Below are 14,574 nucleotides of genomic sequence, written 5' to 3'. Positions count from 1 at the left end.
CAGTCAATATCACTCAAGTTATCGCGTAAACGAAAGCGGACGGACATACGGACGGACAACCCGAAAACATAATGCCTCCGGCACCACTTCGTGGCGGAGGCATAAAAAAAAAAACCAATGTAAAACAAAGTGGTCCTAATAAACTGGCGCATCCCACCTTTCATTGGGACCTCTTTGTTATGGGATATCTCCGCCATTTCAAAACCTATTTTCGTCACATAAACTTTGATTTCCTCTTAATATCATTAATATGAGGCATTTCTGCTGCAAGAATTAAATGTGTTGTGCTCGATGGTTTATACTGCATCATTATCACCCTTCTTCTAGGAGTATCTGTCAATTTTTCAAATACAGCTGTATTGCACTGTACAAAGTAGAAAGCTATAACACTTGTAGCATATCCTTTGCAGACTTATGCACAAGCACTACAGAACTATGCAATGAAATGCTAGACCCCATTAGTTACATGTAACATAAAACATGCAGATTCACTGCCCAGTTTTTTAGCATTTGAATTTTTCAACAATATTGCAAATAATCAGATGAAACTTTGAGGAATATGGTACATTGTAAATTTGACAATTATACTGCCTTCATAACAACAACACTGCACTCTGCATCAACTTGCGTAATATGGACTAGCTCCAGCAACATATTGTCTTCCATCAAGGCAAACCATTGTCATGTCAACAATGTATAAAAAAGGTCATAACCATTCAAATGCTCTCAACCATAGCACGTATAAAGGGAACACCTAGGAAACGATGAAAACACACGAGTATCCCACATTACACACTTCATTTGACAATAGAAAGATCTCACATTTATTCTCTCTTCCGTTTTTTAGTTGTCATATTTCTCACAACCTGCAAGAGATTCATAACTGACAAACTGCTATTGATACCATGCTGCAATATAAAGATAATAATCAATATTTGTGATTTCATCTACAGTAATAGTTCAATAACTAGAACTGATGACACCCACACATCATACATCTACATACACACACACACACACACACACATACACCTCTTTATTAAAGGCCTTCAATGCGAACCTATCCAGGGTTACTGTCTTCACAATTGGGGCATGGACCACATCACGTAAAGCATATCGTCGCTGGGGTGACAAGACCTTGTATCTACAATTTTGGTGAAAATGACTTTTTTGGATTAATGGTCAGATAATCGGTTAAGTGATGTCCTGTCCAAATCCTAGATGTCTTACCCCCAAAATGAAGCCACCACGGCATGTCAAAGGAATGTCTATCCCATTGGATACGGTGCTTTGGCTGCCATGTTTTTTTGCTCTCCTGAACATTGACATTTTGTAGATACAAGGTCTTGTAGCATTGTATTCTTAGCATATCTGTTCTACCCCTCACAAGCATAAAAACTCATCTGGTACATGTATTTGTATGTTTGCGGGAGTCTAACAAGCCTTGTCATTGTCATTCAGACCACAGACATCCTATTCCCGAGACAGTGTGTGTCTGGTTTGAATTACATGCACTCCTGGAGTGGTTCACATTAGAAGACTTTAAGCATACACACTAACACCCACCCATACACACACACACACACACACACATACACTGACAAGCCCATACACACACATTAACACACACTATGTTATGCATTAGTCATGTGATCATGAGAATAAATCAGGTGGTATCATAAATGACTAAAAAAAAAGGGGCACAAACAAAAGCTGTTTTAGTTGGTGCAATACCAATAGAAGAGAAAGAGGAAAAATAATTATTTTAGTCTTCTACAGAGGGGTCAAGTGGAATAAGATTGTATTCTAAAATCATATGAATAGGCTAATATTGCATTCTCAGTTCACGATCAAATCTCCTGTGTAAGCAACACAGTTATACTTGGAAGTCATACATGAGAAGACACAGCAAGCTTTCACTGGCTGCCGCTTACCCCACACGAATAGCAACCAAATACAAAGCTGCGTCTGGTAAAAGCTACGCTTTATCACACTGATGCTATGCAAGTGAAGTTGTGCAAAAAAAAAAAAAAAAAATCAATGTACAATGAAATAAGAACAAAAAGAAAGGAAAATATATACATCTGATCTCAACACATCTACCAGTAAATAAGAGCACGCTTTTTCACAAATAAAAAAAAAAAAATTGCCACACACCATTGCAAGTTGGATAGAGAATTTCACCCCCTCCTCTTCCCTTTCCGGCAAAGCTTATGCAGGGCATGACAATAGCATTGGCCCAGCGGCCCAGGGCCACTGAAAGTTGAATGCTGGGCGACCAAATTAAAAAAAAAAGGCCATCTTTTGGTGGCCTGATTGGGCGAATAAAATCTAAAATGAATGAGTACATTTTCTTTAATTTTGGGCCACTACATTTTTTTCTCGTGCCACCAAATTTCAAATTCACAGATTTTAGTGTCCCAAACGGGCCACCAGAGTAAAGAGTTAGAGTGAAGTCCTGGTTTATGCCTTGTGTACACCATTTCAAATAGAAAAGCAAAACCTATATTACTAGCGATTAAAGTGATTAATGGGGGAAAAAGTCATATACATGATGATTTGTTTGAGGTTATTTCTGTACATATTCTATGTTTTCAACAAAACATTAACAACAAAACATTAACAGAAGGGAGGAAAGTTTAAAGAGGACTAGGTATTACAACATTAAAGTCTTTTAAATCCTAGATGAAGGCAATGCTCAAAGCAAAATTATGCAGTGCATTGTGGGAAAAAATAAAAGAGATTACACACACCCAAAACTAATTGCCACACTGATGCTACTTGCACCAGTTTGCCTTATCTAGCCTGGGTCAGAGGGAATACTGTAAAACATGAAATATTTGTGGCATGAAATTTTCGCGAACTGGAGCCAATGACCTTTTAGACGGCATGAAATTTTCGCGACTTGCCACTGGCACTCAATGCATATAGTGTGGACAAGGACTTCCATGTGCATTTTAATTTCGTGAATCTTGGCTCTCGCGAAAGTCGCGAAATTAAAATGCTAGTGAACATTCCTCGTTTTACAGTATGTGGCCAGGCCTGAATGGATTTGAGAAAGTCATCTAGCATTAAACGACTTCAGAAGTAGCATAGCATGTTGGTGTTACTGTCAAGTTCACAAAATCTGAATCAATAAAGAGAAATTTGAACAAAATCATGCAAGATAAAAGAAAGTTACAGCTTTCTGAAATCCAGTGATCACTATGAGACAGTGGTGACATTTCGGAGAAGTTGTGGGCGTCCCTTCTTTTTGTTTCTTTTGTCCTAGGATATGCTACATCTTTTTCTTTCTCCAAACGAATTTAAAAAAAAAATAATAATAAGAGTTTCAAAAATTAAGTGCCAGAACTTCCTCATTCCACGCTTGACAGTGATACAATTTTCAAGGATTACACTTGAACAGTTTCTTGAAAGTTTCTCCACATTAGAAGTTTGGATACCTTGATGTTTTTATCACAGCAAAGCTTTTAGCAATGCCCCCATTTCACTATTATAGCTGAAAACAAAAAGAGTAGGAATGAGCACATGTGAGCATGACAATCACACAATGCAAACACTCACCCCTTCCTCTCATATTAAAATCTTTGCAACGTCGACCAATGCAACTAAATTTATCCCCCTCATTTCGGGAATATTCTTAATCCCACAGACAGCCCCTGATGGACGTCACTGAGACGTTTATAGAAGTATCAATACTTTACAGTCCCAAAACCCGTCTGTGATGTCAAGGGACTCTACAACAGTGCAGTATTCAAAACCAATGGCAGCGATGATGTTTTCGCTGGCCTAACTAATCCCATCTTCGCCTCACCCAATGGTGGATGCACAGTACTGTATACGCCGAATATTTCTAGAGGTTTTTAATTTTGAGAATTTCTAGAGTCTGCTGCTATTCACGCAAAAATATTGACTCTAATGCCGATATGAATGTGACGTACGCTATTATTCTCCGATCGGTACAGACCACGATCGCGAATTTAACCACCGGCCAAATTGTCGGGAAGTCCCGATTCGCGAAAATTTAGACTCACAAAATATATGGCGTATACAGTATATCATTTGCTGTACAGAGAGATTCTATCCGCCCCCACCCCCACCCCATTCCTTCTGTATGTTGTGAAAGTAATAAGTAAAAATAGCTATTGCAAACATTGTTGTGTCTGTACAATGGATATCTAGATGCAGCGAAAAATGAAAATCATGGATGTTTGTGGTGTTTCTGCACTTTGGGTAACCAATTAATTTCCCTTTGAAACAGAAAAAAGAAGAAATCAGTTGATTGTCAATATTAAGAGTAGATACCATTCCAAAAATCAGCTTCAAACTACGGTTCCAAGGGCTCTTCTTTCTTAATTTATTTACTGTTCATTTCTTCTGTCTTTTTCCTTTTTTGCTGAACGATTATGCAGTGTGTCAGTGATCTATCAAATATTTTGTAGACTCCATACCCAAGTCTTAACATATTAGAGCCACTGAAGCTTCGATGTGAAATGCGCCCTGATATTTTGTGCAGTATATCATATGCATAGCACAGACTGCAAAATATCTTGGTATTGTACAAAGGCTATTTAAATTTCTTCCTTTTAAACAGAGCTGAATGCACATGAATCCATGGTAATGCATACATGCATACACACACATAACCAATCCAGTCCCTTGTGGTCATTGTTACCAGAAAAAAAAAAAGCACATTGTAAAAAAGCTTGTTCCAAGATAAGACTACTGACGTTGTTTGAGCATTAAGAATGGTTACATAAAAATCAAATACTAGGGTCATGATGGCAGCGCTTGTTAAGATGGGAAAACTGGGAAGTTTCCAGTGTGAATGACCTCCTTTGAACATATATTAGATTCCATGCTCACCTATGACCCATTTCGCATGATATCATCAACCGACTGCTTACATCTGGTATATGCACAATGTTGCTCATTGACAAACACAGGTGGCACAATCAATTCTGACAGTAGGAGTTTCCCCAACCCACAATAGCCCTGGCATCACTCTTGTTTTATTAACCGAGACCATTTTGGCATAATTCACAAAAAGATACCTTCCGCTCAGATCGAAACTACACAACAAAAATTTGACATCATTCTTCACACGTCATGATTCTGCAAAGCAGGAGTTGGGGGAAAAACAAACCAAACAAAATTGGACACACAAAATAAGAGCTTAAAATCACTAATAGCAAACACCAGAGGGTATACAAGATTACTCATAAAATTGCTGTATACTCTGTACAAGAAATAGTCGTCTTTTTTTTTTTAATTGGATGACTGCGCCTCACTTTCGATGTTATCCCACGTACCCCCACCAGTCCGCCGGCGCAAAGGAGTAGGCATAGTGCGTTTTCCCCATATATAGGCTCATTGATCGCTTCTTTAGTCTCTCAATTCTTTATCCTGCAAAACACACATAGAAGAAATAACCAATTACATATTTCATTTGATGAAATACTCATTCTGATTGGTTGGAGACTGGTTGAATGAATGATGGATGACTGGTTGTATGACTGTACGTGATTCACATATTAGAGTTCATAAGCAGTGGTGGATCAACAAATTTTGCAAAAGGGGGGTGCAATAAATATTTACGGTGCCACTTCCAGGTTTAATCAGCTGACAAGCAAAAAAAAGAAGGCTTCTGTGCAATTAGTTTCAATTTCTCGTGCCACTTCTAGGTTTCATCGGCTGACAAGCAAAAAGAAAAGGGGGCTTCAGCACAAATTTTGGGTGTTAGCAATGAGCATGTGTTTCAATGCACATATTCCCCGACAAGTGACTGATTTTGCTATTTGTGGTTTCCAAATGCCCCCAGCCGGCAGCGAATTCTACTGGACCACCATTGTTCCTCCATGTTACGTGAGGCTTTAATGGCTAATTCTGTTCCAGTTAGTCTTGTACAAAAGAGGAAATTATTCAAAGCACAAAAGTGAAAATTTTTATTAAAATCAGATAAATATCAAGAAAGCTATATTTAAAAATTATTCAGTCAGGAGCGACGTTATGGTAGATATGCTTTTACAGCAAAAGACAAACACAAACACACACACACACACACACAAATAAAAAATAAAAAATTGTCAGGTGATGACATCACTGGGAATTATTCCCAATGATGTCACCACCCGACAACATTGTTTTGATAGCACCCAACATACGAAATTCATAATAAAGTCCCTGTAAAGTATATGATTCAGATAAAAATAAAAACCCTTATAAATGAAGTATATCATTGGTAAGCTGAGTGACAAACCTTTGCCCTCTCTGAACAAACTAAAGAAGATGAATACAAAGGATTATGGAAAGGCTGGACAGAAGACACCAACCTTGTACCACTCCACCTTACACACTGACCAGCAAGCCCCGGGAGGGTCAGTAGGAGGCATTTTCACCGGGCTGCTGCAGCTTTGAATTCTCCTTGGCGGCCATACTCTGTCGGATGTTTGTGAGGATCGTCTTGATGGTGTAGTTGCGCTGCCAGTGCTTGAGTGAATCCAGTTTCTTTGACATTACCTGATCAGACAAGATGTAGGGAGTACAAGTATATTGCCTCAGTTCTTCTGCTGTCATATTCAAGTAGGCGAGACTATCCTGCCGCACCATTTTGTGTAGCACGAAATATAATCAGTGTTATTGTACATTTGTGATTTCTGTGAGTCTGATGTAAAGCAACCATGTTGTTATTGTTGTTGTTATGCAGGGCTCGACACTAACGGTGGCCCGATGGCCCGGGGCCACCAAAAATGAAAGTCGGGCCACCAAATTTCAGAAAAGGGCAAATTTGGTGGCCCACCTCGGGCCACCAAAGTGTGTCAATAAATTCGTAACTTTTTGCACCGGAAATGCATAAATGCATGCAGTGAGTGTGCGACTTATCAAAAAAAAAAATGGACTTTTATCAATGTTTGGTTTTTTTTTCGGGCCACCAAATTTTCCTCTCGGGCCACCAAAAATTTGATATTGATGATTTTGGTGGCCCCATCGGGCCACCGAAAAATAAAGTTAGTGTCGAGCCCTGTGTTATGGTTTGCTGTTTTGTTGTTCTTGTTCTTGTTGTTCTTGTATTGAAATGCTGGATGTATAACACAGTCCAACTTCCATTCGCCAGCTATCTCCATACAGTAGTATTCCGTACAGAAACATGTTACGAATTTTATACAAAAATGAGTAAAATGTTTCAATTCTGGAAAAATGGGCTATAACTTTGAGTAGGCTAGCATAGATTACATCACCATTGCATGGTACCCTACTTTCGCTACCACTGGGTTGGCACCTACATGTACATAAACATTAAAACAGGCACAGCAAAGTTACTCTTTAATCTGTTGCTTTTTGTTCCTGAGATTGTAAAATTTCAAATCACAGTACTTATCTGTTTCAATATTTGACTTTTATAAAAAGCACCACACCTGTCCTACCTGTACAATCACGCATTCATTTCATGGTAATACATTAATCTGGATGTTCAGGCCATAAATGCAAACATGTTTAAACCATTGAGGATGGGCTGATTTTGCTACAACAAGTATTTCCCCACAGACACAGTCATGCCCGAGTAAACTCCAGACTCGTCTTCAACAGCTTCATGAAACAGTTCTCATCAGCAAGAGGTGCGGGTATAAAACGAATTAGCTTAAAAACCTGGACACTATTTCATGAAAGTTCTCAGTTTCTGACAATTTGTCAGTTTCTGACAATTATACCATAGGAACAGTCAGCGATTAGAGCTTCTCAGCCAATCAAAACCAACAATTACACTGAAATTATCAGAGACTGACAACTTGTCAGGGCTGACAACTTTTAACATGAAATGGTGCCCTGGTACAATCTAGGAAGTATGGATATTTTATTTTGTGTCAGATATCACTGTTATACTAAAAAATATGAAATTTTTGACGATTTGACAACACTCACATTTCCATTGGCGTCCACACAGGACAGGTTGATCCGTGACAAGAACCTGACCGTGGGGGCTTCATCCGGATAGTTTGGTCCACAGTATAACTTGAGGCTGAATATCCTGTTCTCATATGGCGTCTGAAACGTACCACACAAGCAGATCATTGGATGGAGAGATTGTAAGAAATAAAAAATTGGATTGCTGTGATTTCCAAAGCCAGAATGACAACAGGCTGACACGAGTCTTTGGAGATGAATTTGGACTGCAATGGCTAAATTTTTGTTACGGTGTTCCTTTCATCTATGAAATCAATACATTTATCACGGTAACAAAAAATGTGAAGAATAAAATATAAAGAAACTAATTGGGTCAAATATGAGTGCATTCCCATTACCATGATTTCAAGAATGCAGCATTTTCCTGCAGTATAGTATTTGATTCACGCTCAAATTTGCCCATGGAGCTAACAAATTGTCACAATGCTGTGTCAGATTTTCAGACTGTCAAAAAAATTGCCATGGAAGTCACCACTGTTAATGAGAAACCTAGTAGGCTGTAAGAAAACAGGGTGAACACAACAAAACAAGACAGCACGTAATAGGCTGTAACAAAACTTGGAGGTGGCCTGTAGTAAGGTCCGTAGTAGGACACGACAGAAAATATACTGTAGTCTAGCCTGTCCAGACACTCTGACATGGCGTCTGATAGCTACGTGTTAACTGGAGAGAGGACTGGAACAAACAAAACTTGAATTGGGGGGGGGGGGGGGAGGAAAATATCCCACCTATTGTACCCACGGCGCACTACCTATTGAGCAAACAGGGCTGCCGTGGCTGCCGGGAACATGGTGTCAATGAAGCATAACTCACCCTAGCGGGGCCGAGGATCATCCCGTTCCATTTCTTCATGTCCATGTCATCATCATCTTCCAGGCCCCAGCTCACCATCCCGTCTCCCCCCTTCTGCCCCTCCTCCAACTCTTCAAGGAGACGGAAGTTCCTCGGTACTACAGCCGCTGTGTGCAAACAGACAAGAGGGGAAAAAATTGTACAGGGGTAGATGGAGATACCTGGCATCAGCGAGCAATGTCTCATTTGTCAAGTCCTTCAAACAGACATGCATCCATTGAGGCTCTTAAAGAGGTAATCTTTTCAACTACAATGTATACAAGTTCATGTACACAAAGCAGTGAAGTGTATTGTCATTATTTTGACTTGACAATAGACTTTGAATTGTAACTGCACTAAGCATTAACAAAGCTAAGTGCTAGGCAAAGGACAAGAAACAGTGGCAGAGGTAATGTCCTCTCATATCCACATCCTTCTATTATCTCAAATTCCACATCCCCAAATTGCATCAAAATCACAGGAATTACTACTAAATACTTAGTAGCTTATTTCCTATCACTGATGCCTACATTTCAACCAAGTGGTTATCAGGAAGCAATGATACTGACATCAACTTTCATGTTGTCGTTCATAACAACCTACTCTTTGCGAGTGATCGCGACATATGCTGCCTGCACAAGCTGAAAATGAAATTAGCCATCCAACATTAAGTGATGTACTTTCAAGTGACAAAATAACTGAGCAAGTTGAATGAAGTCGGTTGAGAAGTAAACTTCCAAGAGCACACATGAACACAGAGGGAGGTAGACACACATATTTCTCAAATGACTTCTTTAAACTTGCCATATTTAATCATTGTACACTGATTTTTAAGCTCCTGATGTGAAAGATTTGTCAAATTATAATATTTGATGGCTAACTTCAGACTGTGCAGGCACTGTATACATAGCACAATTGCTCACAATCAAGCAATGACGTGGAAGTCAACGTCCATGCCATGTCAACACTTCCCAATATTGGTTCAAATTTACACGAGTGATGAAAAATAAGCTATGATGTACTTCATGTGATTTTGGAGTAATTTGGTTAAAGGTGCATGGTCCCGGTCTTTTAGTCAAATGCGTACGCCGGCGCACGGCGCAAGTTTCCTATAGAGACCTACGCTATCGACTCCTCTTTAACGCTTACGCTGTGGCCCACTTCCCCCGAGCCCGAAGAAGTCCGATTCACTGTAGTCAGTGGTCCGATCACAGTTCGGCTCATGATTCCACTAGGGGAAAACCGCTTTAGCAAACTTCTTTTGTGATGTCATAATAACAAGCACATATGCACGCACCCCGGCATTATTACAGACTGCGCGAGGCGCAGAAAAGACAAGGGAGGCAACGTTACTCAGCAACACCTACGCACTTTACTCTTGATGACAGTTCAACTTCGGTTATCGTGTCAATGCTAATGGTGATCGGCAGTATCGTCAACAGCGCCCTCTACACTACCGGGACTTTGCACCTTTAAGCAGAATTTGAAATATCTACATGTATACGAAAGTATACTATTTATGCAGATATATATACGAAAGAAACTGCCAGCACCCTAATGCAATAATGGAACTGAAAAATGAAATGCAATCATGCAAAGAAAGAATACAAGCTGAATGTATGACGATAGTTCAGTTCATTGACGAAACAGATCTTAAACTTTTAAAAATGATGGACTACAGCAAAATATGTTGACAGATACAATGTTTGTATACAGTCAAACGCAGCACGCAGGAGAAAATTAACTAAAACAACAAAAAAACAGACGCATCGAGATCACTTTCTTTCTTCAACTTTTTACTGTTAAGCCGACGTAATTATTGTGGTTAAACACCAAACAAGCCGCTGTATCACAGACTACAACGATCGATCATCATCATTATATCGCTTTTCCACATAATCGATCATCAATCATGCTACGCTGATACAGCCGTCGATCGGCGTACTTTTGAGTCAAAATTAGCTACTTTTCTTCTGTAATTGGCTATGAAATTTCATGAAACCATCAGATATGGTTCATCTTGACATTTCTGATAGCCACGAAAAGTTTTTATTGACAAATTAAGGAAGGAAATGGTAGGTGTGCATGGTGTGCATTTCTACATGATTACCCAGTATTTTTTTAATTTGGTGGGACAGCGTATTTTTTTAACCTCGGTCCCATGCCTACATCTCCCCCAGTCCCATCACAAGCCGTATAATCAGCCCTAATCGCAATCAGCCCATATGTACAGTAGGCCAACTAGGCCTAAGCGCCTACACAGCATAGAAGAAGCGTATGTGACACTAGTACTCACTAGGTGGCAGACTTTCGAAAGCAGCACCAGCAGCTAGCAGGGAACGCATGACGAAAAATGGATAAATAAGCTCATCCTACATGTCTTTAATTACTTAATTTACCCTGAATTACAGTCAGAAGTGGTATTTCTAAGAGGCTGATATTTAGAGTTTTATGTTCTTCTTTATTTCAAGGGATTGCTTCCCCATTTGAAATAATTTCTCAAGTAATTCACTCTCCACAGCACAACTACATCAAGTCCCACGTATTCGATTTCATGTATCTATCACTATCATGAACGGGTTCTATTTATCGAAAGTACTATCTTGCATCATAACAACAGGCATCTGAAAAGAGACAAACAAAGAATTATTACAAAAACTACTGCCTACATCTACACTGGAGTAGATTTATACGTACTTCCTGCCATTGTTGAAAATATAGTAGCACAAATTCCGGGTTAGTTCCGGACCGCTCCTCAGATACTGCAGTCCTCAAGATAAATAGCACCCGCACTGCATGCATGCGCCAAGAGTACTTACAAGCGCAGCACAGTACAGTACTGGTAGTACCGACCACAGAGATGGCAACCGCACGCGCGCACACACCCTTGTGTCATGGACATTATTTCGTTGTCATTGCCGAAAGGCGATTGAACAAAGTGACAAGGGCCCCTACATATTTGCAGCAAAACGAGAAATGAGACAATGAGAAATCTCTCCGGTAGGCCCATAGATAACCAAAATTGGTTAAAACAGACGAATAAGTTACTACACAAGTAGTATTTAGTGGATATAATTACACAGTGGTGCACTTCAAATGGATAAGTGATTATGATTAGTTTCTTATTTTGTTGATTTATATATTTTTATTATATCTTACTATAGGCAACTATTTGCTGTTCAAAACACTTCTAAAGATTCACGAAAATATGCTCACGTTTCTAAAGATTTACTGTTGAGTAATTTGAAATTTGAATGTTTTTTTTCACTATAAATATTTTTGCACATATAAGTTATTCTCCTTTTGTGCTAGTGTATTAAGACTACAAAAGTACAACAGTACTATAGTTAATTTTTCCATAAGTTTGTTTGATTGTACACTTTTTTGTTATTTACATTAAATGTTTGGACTTATTGTTATCTATTATATTTCATCGCACTTTGAACCTTGTTACTGGTAAGATTTGAGGTTAATTTTGTACAGCGTTTAGTCTTATTTATGATATATATTTTCTTGATAAAAGGGTGGAGTGTAAGGTCGTCAAATACATGGACACTTCGATCCGCAGGTGATGCAAACTTTTTGAAATCCCACCTTCTTTACACCCTTTTTGATATTACAGAAACCTCGTTTGACTGCCACAATCTGCTTTCAAGGATTATAATTGTCTCTCATTGGCTCTCTGGACGGTAAGGAAATTTCTTTTGTTGTTGTTTCAATAGTGGTGGTGGTCGTGGCGTTGTTGCTGTTGTTTTTGCTGTTTCTGTTGTTGTTGTGGGCTTTTTTCATCTCAGAGTGTACGCATGAATTTATTCATCAATTTACAAATATTTCTAATTGGTGTCAGTCCCAAAATGTTTTGCAAATAGGCAAAGTAATGGACCACCGGAAATAGATGTCCGGTCATCTCTTGTTGTTGTTGTTGTTGTTGTTGTTCTTCTTCTTCTTCTTCTTCTTCTTCTTCTTCTTCTTTTTCTTCTTTTTTTTCTCCCTTACATAACGTTTGCATAACAGTGAAACATGTCAAGAAGCGTAAAGTTCTGACAGTTCGTGCAAGCGTACTTTTAGCATTCACTTCATTCTCTTCAGGTGTGAGGAGGGTATGGGAAGTGGTAAGCATTAATTGGCTGTACATGCTTCAAGTTATGTGATTGTAATTGACAATCAGTCACCACTTCAGTCGGACAACATATCTTTCGTTCGTCATTCTCTTTTAGTTGGTTGAGTTGCTGCTTGGTTGTTGTTTCTATGTAAACTCATAAAACAAATTACTATTATAGTCAGTGGCGTATCTAGGGGAAACGGCGCCCGGGGCAAGCGCGAAAATTGCGCCCCTAATTTCTGAAAAAGTGTTCAACCCCAACCCCATCCCGGTAGGGACTTTAAACAAAGTCTACATGATATGCTTTTTTCAAGCACTTAAAAGGGGTCTTTTGAGGGTGATTTAAATGTAGCGAATTTTGATAAATTTTGGCGAGCGAGCGCAGCGAGCGAGCCGAAAATTTTTGTAGTTCAGCTCACAAAACATGGAATTCTTGTCATTTTTTGCTTATTAAATCTTACAATTCTAATCAAGATATAGTGACGGCCTTAAAGATATCGATTTATACCAACAAACTGAGGACTTGAAAAAAATACTCTAAATTAGTGCGCGCGAGTGAGCCGAAATTTGTATATTTCTGCGTCATCATCACCTTTTGTTCTTATCTCTCTTTTACATATATATATATATATATATATATATATATATAAATTTTGGCGAGCAAGCGCAGCGAGCGAGCCGAAAATTTTTGTATTTCAGCTTACAAAACATGGAATTTTTGTCATTTTTTGCTTATTAAATCTTACAATTCTAATCAAGATATAGTGACGACCTTATAGATAACGATTTATACCAACAAACTGAAGCCGAAATTTGTATATTTCCGCGTCATCATTGCGTTTTGTTCTTATCTTGTTTGATTTGGGAGTTTTTTGCGCCCCCCCCCCCCCCGTATGTTCGAAACCGTTGGCGCCTTTTGATCCAATTGGCGATCGCTTCAGAACAAAAGAAATTGCAGCCGCTGCTCAGTGAAACATTTTGCCTGCTAAATATTAAATGACATGTGTGAACACAATAGACATTGTCATTTTGTCCGCGTCATCATCAAGTTTTGTTCTTACCTTCTTTTTTATATATATTTGGCGAGCGAGGGCAGCGAGCGCGCCGAAAATTTTTGTATTTCAGCTTACGGAACATGGAATTCTTGTGTGAACACAATAAACATTGTCATTTTGTCCGCGTCATCATCATGTTTTGTTTTTATCTTGTTTGATTTGGTTTTCTGCCCCCCCCCCCCCACTATTCTCCCTCCCCCCCCCCTTCCGGGCGAGTTTTTTTTTTCTTCTTCTTCTTCTTCTTCTTTCTTTTCTTCTTCTTCTTCGTTTTTTTTTTTCTTTTCTTCGCTTTTTTTTCGTTTTTTGCGCCCCCAAGGAGTGGCGCCCGGGGCACGTGCCCCCCTTGCCCCCCCTAGATACGCCACTGATTATAGTTTGTATGTCTATCAAGATGAAGGGATGACAATCTTGTCGTCCCATTGACCCACCCTTGGCCAAGAGAGGGCGCACTATAATCACTGTAATCAGTGCCGTATATTAATATACGGCACTGACTGTAATCAGAGCCTTCCAAGGCTCTTGACTGTAATACATTGTAGCAGGCTCTGACTGTTGACTGTAACCAGTGCCGTATTAGTAGGCCTATACTAATGCACTGACTGTAATCAGCGACTATAACCCTGT

At 39.2% G+C, this 14,574-nt stretch overlaps 1 protein-coding gene across 1 annotated transcript; it reads right to left on the bottom strand.

Moving 5' to 3' along the window:
- Positions 1-5,168: 5,168 nt before the first annotated feature.
- On the bottom strand, positions 5,169-11,594 carry LOC139719278 (ubiquitin-conjugating enzyme E2 variant 2-like). The gene is made up of 5 exons (XM_071630701.1): positions 11,491-11,594; positions 8,776-8,921; positions 7,921-8,043; positions 6,333-6,519; positions 5,169-5,406 (listed from the first exon to the last, which is right to left on the bottom strand). The coding sequence occupies exons 1-4, from the start codon at positions 11,498-11,500 to the stop codon at positions 6,379-6,381; spliced, it is 420 nt and encodes a 139-aa protein (XP_071486802.1). The 5' UTR covers positions 11,501-11,594; the 3' UTR covers positions 5,169-5,406; positions 6,333-6,378.
- Positions 11,595-14,574: the final 2,980 nt, after the last annotated feature.

The sequence above is a fragment of the Diadema antillarum genome, unplaced genomic scaffold, assembly GCF_040938485.1.
Source record: "Diadema antillarum isolate AM-2024a unplaced genomic scaffold, OU_Dant_1.0 scf00000108, whole genome shotgun sequence".
Classification (NCBI taxonomy): Eukaryota; Metazoa; Echinodermata; class Echinoidea; order Diadematoida; family Diadematidae; genus Diadema; species Diadema antillarum.
The sequence above is the reverse complement of the archived record's forward strand: the minus strand, read 5'-3'. Positions and strand labels throughout refer to the sequence as shown.